Below are 6007 nucleotides of genomic sequence, written 5' to 3'. Positions count from 1 at the left end.
TTTTTTTAATAAAAGCGAAAATGAAATTTACCTGGTTCCATTTTTAAAAATGCAATAAAATTCAAAAAAATTTTCAATGTATACATTAGAAACTGTGGGACTCGTTACTTCCTTTCAGTTAGAAGTGGCTTATAAAGCTCTCTTAACGCCAAAAACATATCCCTAGACAACCCTCCCCAGACAACAGAATCACATAATGACCTACCCCTTAATGAATAGTAAGTTACCTAGTGATACAATGGCCCAATTATATTCATTCAACAAATCAAAAATAGGCAAGAAATAGAATAGCACATTTCAAAAGCTAAACACATTGAAAAGAAGAAAAGTGTCCAAGAAAAATTTAACCTAAAATATTCTGAACAGTTGATAGATTTGCACCTGAAATTTAAAAAAAAGAAAAAACAATTTCTAGAATTAGGAAATATGACCTCGAAGCTTTGATATGAGATTTTCATTTGAATACTATTTTCTCATCATTTTAACATGTTTGATATTTCCAAGTCTCAATATTTTTTTCTGTGTTACAACTTTTTTCTTGCAATGAACTGCAATAGTTCAAGGATTGAGAGAAAATATACGTAAATCACTTATCACAGTGGCTAGTGCATAGAAAGATATTAATATATACTGCTATCATTATTATGATATCCATCAGTTTGAGCTAAATGCCCATGATCTGAAATAAAATGAGTAATTTTACATTATAAATATCCAATTTCTACCAATTATCAGAGATTAAGGACTCACTCTGAGCTTCTTATTGCATTCCACTGCAGAGAAGTAAACTTAGGGACTTGTTCTATTTATTTACTCAGGTGAGACTGTTCGAGGTCTGAGTGGATATAAATTTGTTACAATGATTTGATTAAAGAATTTTAAGTAAATGTGGAACATCAATTCAAATTACGAATTGGAAAGGAGTTATTTTTACAAGTCAGTTCCATTTATCAATCTCCTTTCTCACTCTACATCCACAAAGTCTTGCACAGAAATAAGTTACTCTATCATGTCAATACTTCTTACCTGGTCTTTTAAATATGACTGTTCATGTTCCTGGCATCAGTAAGAATATTGTGTTTTAATAAAGACAAACTTAAGTAGTCATTCTAGTCAAAAGAGGGTAATTTGATCAGAAACATGATATATCAAAATCAGAGGGTAAGAACATCTTTAGAAATCTGCATTATGTTCCTCTGAACAAATTGTTAAGAAAGATTAGCCTCATGTATTAAGACTGAAAGAATAGTGTGCTTTTATTACCAGTATTAACTTACAGGCAAAATAAAATGGAACATGTGATTCTGAGACTGCCAGCCTAGTTAAAGTAAACTGTCAGATAACTTCGCAAATAAAGAGATTAGTAATCATGAGAATTAGAATTCCAAGGTTGATGATGAGTAGTTGACAAAACTGAAGCGGTAGGATTGAAAATACAAACATAAATTGTGACCAAGAGACTGTCTATGTACATTCCGCTCTTACCTGAACTGAGATGCTGCACTTACTCCGATGTCCCTTTTAGTTTACCACATTCTTGAGGATGTGAAGGAGATTTTGCCATCTTGACAGTTTCATTGCTTCACAAAACTTCAATTTTTTTCTCCTCTCTCTTTTAAGATCTAGTTTCAGCCATAAGATGTTTCCCATTCACTTTTATCTCTATAGGACACTTGAAGGTTCATCTATAATCATCGTACCAAGGTTTGTATTCTCTGAATAATAGAATAACTAGCTTTTCTTTTACTTTCCAAGAGATAAAGATCTGTTTTTGAATTTTAGACCAATCCTAGGCCACACCCAGAGAAGATGATGACTTTTGCTATCGGTGTTGATTACAACTGGCTTACCAGCTTTTGATAATAATCATTCACATGGCTGTAGTATCTCACATCTTCATTCACATACTAACCTATGCATATTTATTTTGATTGAAATAGATCAACTTTACAGTTATTTTAGAACAGAGGTCTGTAGAAAAGAAGCTAACATGTCAGTAAGTATCACTACACAGAAATCTCACTTTCTTCTTTTGCCAACATTCATGCAACCCACTGTTTTACCTAGTACACTTTGTCATCTTTAAATTATTTTTAATAGCATTTAGGCTGTTCATTCATTAGCTAGTAACCATCCCAGGCCTTATAAGCTCTGCTTAGCAAACATTACAGTCTCTGCAGTCTGTGCATTATTACTTTGTTATCAATAAATGAATGCACATAAATTAATATGTCAGTGTTACTAATGAGAAGCTACAGCCTCAGAACTTAATAACAGCTAGGAAGAGTAAGGAGAGGGAGGATGAAGAGAGGTTGATTAATGGGTACAAACAGACAGTTGAGCCCAGTCTTTGATAGACCAGTAGGGTGACTACAGTTAGCAATCTGTTGTACATTTCAAAATTGCTAGATGATAATTGGAATGTTCCTGTTATCAAGAAAAGATGGATATTTAAAGTTACAGATATTCCAATTATCCTCATTTGATCTTTACTTATCATATGTATCAAAATAACACATGTACCCCCAAAATATGTGCATCTATTATGTATCAATAAGATAAAAAATCTTAGAGAAATATAACTTATCAAATTTGGAAAACATTCCTCCTCTATCTGATTATCATTGGGTTTATGTCTGCATTTGTAAGGTTTAGCAAGAAAGCAACGTAAACATTAAATATATAATACTTAGCCCTACATACAAAGTATCAGCTGCAACTGTGTATTGTGAAATAATTTTACCTGCCTGGGAAGAAAATCATGTTTAGAATATGTAAATGCATTGCTTGAGTTCAAATCTTTTGATTGTTGACCATTTCAGAAATATGTTATGTATGAAAGCAGAAAAATAGCAGGTGACCTGCATGTAATAAGATAGCAGAAAACATAGAAACTAGATTACCATAAGAGAGATAAAATTACATAAGTGTCATCTTTATTTAGATGACACTTAAATCTCTAACCCATGAAATTACCTCTGAGATCTCACCACATATATCCAGCTGCTTACTGGATTTTGCTAAATATTCCCCAAAGTATCACATACACAACATGTCCAAAATTCAATACAGTATTAATTTTTATTCTCCCATATTCACTGTCATGGCTGATTGGGCCACACCATTCTAAATCCTTTCAGATGTAAATTTAGTCCTTTTAGTAGCCCTGTCAGAGATGACATAAATGAGGTTCAGGTGCAAGGAGACTGAATTACTTTTCAAAGCCACAGACTACTATGTGGATGTTGTCTATAAGCTCCTGCTCTCCTAATTGTGTTGCTATGTAGTCTCATACTGCACTATTTTCCTCCATTTATCAGCCACTTGTGTAGGGCAGGCTCTTACCATATCTTTCCTAGAGTGATAACTTAGTCTAGTCTCACACCTCTCAACTCTACTGCCACATCTGTCCAAATGTTTTACATAAAATGAAAATCAGGTCATAACATTTCCCTTTAGATGGTTCTCAATTGCTTATTAGATTAAGATGTTTTCAGAATGATGTACAGGAGACTTTGAAATATTCATTGAATTAATTCACTCATTCTTGTGGTTCCAACGTCATTAGCATCTTCCCCCATGCCTCCCTACCTTACACTTGAACCTTCAGCAATACTAAATTATCAGAAATATCCATCGCCCCTGGGCTGTTTTGTCTTTAACTTTGAGCATGCTTTTTCCTTCCCTGTTCTTACCTTGCAGGAAAACTCACATTCAGTATTTTAAAGTATCCTTATGCACCACCTGAACTCTGAAGTTTTTCAGAATAACACACTCTGTCAACATAATACCTAACTCCTCTACATTTTGTATTTGGTACATATTTCCATATTTATGTAATTCACATAATAAATATTCCTTTTAATGTCTGATTTATTTGTTTATGAAATCCTTGAACAGATGGACTTTATTTTAGTCTTCCTATCTAAAAGAGTGCTTAGTAAAGAGTAAGAAATCTATAATTAATGAAGAATAAATGATAAAATTCAAAAGCAAAAAAATAGACAAAGCCTGTTTGATTTTTAGACAAATATGTGCATAAATATATCAACATAATCAATATAGGCTTTTTGATGCTACTACCATTGATTACATTTTTATTTATCAGGTAAACACCGTATCACACTTAAGCAAGTTAAATAAGCTTAGCATGGATAAATCATCTAGATCAATGGTTTTAGTTCACACCTTACAATTAAAGGTGATAAAGCCTTAATGTATTTCCTTTATGAGCCTTAATATTTATTAAATGATGATCAGAGATTATCAACTTATATGTATGTTCTTAAACATGCATAATAATGTCAGTATTAATAATAGGCTTGTGGAAAGTTTGACATTTTCTGGCTTTCTCCACACATCCCTGCAGTTTCTAGGCAATTTCTATTTTGAGCATAATATCTACATGAGATAGAGTCTGACTTTTAGACTAAAGCATTTGTCACTATATTTTATCCATAAAAGAACTGAATTGATATCTTTAAGTCCATGCAATTAGAAAACAACACATTGTGCTTCTGAAGTACAATGTCTTTTATCTTCTTTTGTGCTGTCAAGTGATAGTAACACATAGTATATCAATACTTGGAATTAAAAAAGAGTAGACATGAGAAATAAAGAAGGTGCTCCACAAAGTTCTGTTTTTTCAAATTCAAGTAATAGAAACAAAATTTGTTACATACCTAAAGCTTTACTATAGTATGAATCCCATGATTTCCAAAGAGTTTCAAACATGTAGTCCTGTAGGTGGTAGGAGATGAAATTTCTTATTCTGTCTGTGAAAGACATTTGGTCGGTGAGTTCTGATAAAACAGCAGGAACATAGGAAGGTGGGTATGGTACCTTCCCACAGTGCTTTTCCACTGTTGAGGCTGGAGAAAACCTCAAGGAGTACATAAATGGAATTCCAAGTTTTAAAGCTACTATATCGCCACAAGGAAATAATGGATCTGACACCAGGACTTCAAACTTGCTTTTCTTTAGCTTTTCCATCAGCTGTTGGTTTTTAAGAACACCATCACAGATCTCCTGAGATACTATGTGGAAGTCCTTGATTACTATGGCCATCTTCTGATAGAATCTCCAAATGGTTGAAGGAGATGGTCTATTTTCCAGCCATGTCAAAACGAAGTCGTTGATTACTCCTTCTATTCTTTCCTTGCCAAAGGGCACCTTATATATTTCAAATGTCAGAGATGAGTTAGAGGTTGGTGTGATGAAAAGTGTACCCGAGGCAACTAGGACAGTCACATTATGCTCTTTTTTAATGAGCTCATCTATAATTATCTTAATATTTAGCCAATGACTACCTTCCATTGGCCAAATCAAAACATTCCCACCAAGAGTGGTTCCTATGAGACTTATCTGAAGGGAGAACAGGAGCAGCTTGTTTAACATGATGTGGCTTGATGCAGAAGATTTGATGAGATGTGAAGCAAATGTTTTTCTCTGCTTTTAAAGGAAAAAGAAAAGGAAAGACAAAAGGATTTCTCAGTTTTGAGGCAAACCATTAATACCCTTAAAACACTTCTCTCTACAAAGTGATACTAGTCATAGTAGCTCCATATTTTAGGGTATTTACAGATGTATGGGTAATGTGTCTTACTTCTCAACCTGTTGCTTTAATTTTAATGTTTTAGTTATGATTCCTGCTGTCTAATCCTCCTTTTGAACTTAATCCTCCAATCTTTTTTTGTGTGTTTCATAATTGTTAAATTTTTACAATTAAATTAGATAAAAGCTTCTGTATATCTCAACTCTACATTCATGTCTAGATATTGAAACCTCAGTTAGGACCAAAACTCATTCAGAAATTTAAAGTTGTTGATGCTGTCAGTTTTAAAATTTTTAATGCATTAATATAATTTCATTTGTCACAATTAGACATTATAATAATAGTTATAATATATAACATTATGTCAAATAATATTTATAAATATATATTACTATAAATATTTATAAATTCATATATTTATAAATTCAAATATACTTATAAATAATATGTATA

At 32.6% G+C, this 6007-nt stretch overlaps 1 protein-coding gene across 1 annotated transcript in view; it reads right to left on the bottom strand.

Moving 5' to 3' along the window:
* The window catches only part of LOC108536925 (UDP-glucuronosyltransferase 2A1-like), a 58896-nt gene extending 53499 nt beyond the window's left edge, over positions 1-5397 (bottom strand). Inside the window, 1 exon segment of the mRNA XM_017884022.1 lies at positions 4683-5397. Within this exon segment, the coding sequence (XP_017739511.1) occupies positions 4683-5397 (715 nt within the window).
* Positions 5398-6007: the final 610 nt, after the last annotated feature.

This window comes from Rhinopithecus bieti, unplaced genomic scaffold, assembly GCF_001698545.2.
Source record: "Rhinopithecus bieti isolate Rb0 unplaced genomic scaffold, ASM169854v2 scaffold_14002, whole genome shotgun sequence".
NCBI lineage: Eukaryota > Metazoa > Chordata > Mammalia > Primates > Cercopithecidae > Rhinopithecus > Rhinopithecus bieti.
Note: the sequence above shows the minus strand (reverse complement) of the source record. Positions and strands in the feature narration are given on the sequence as shown.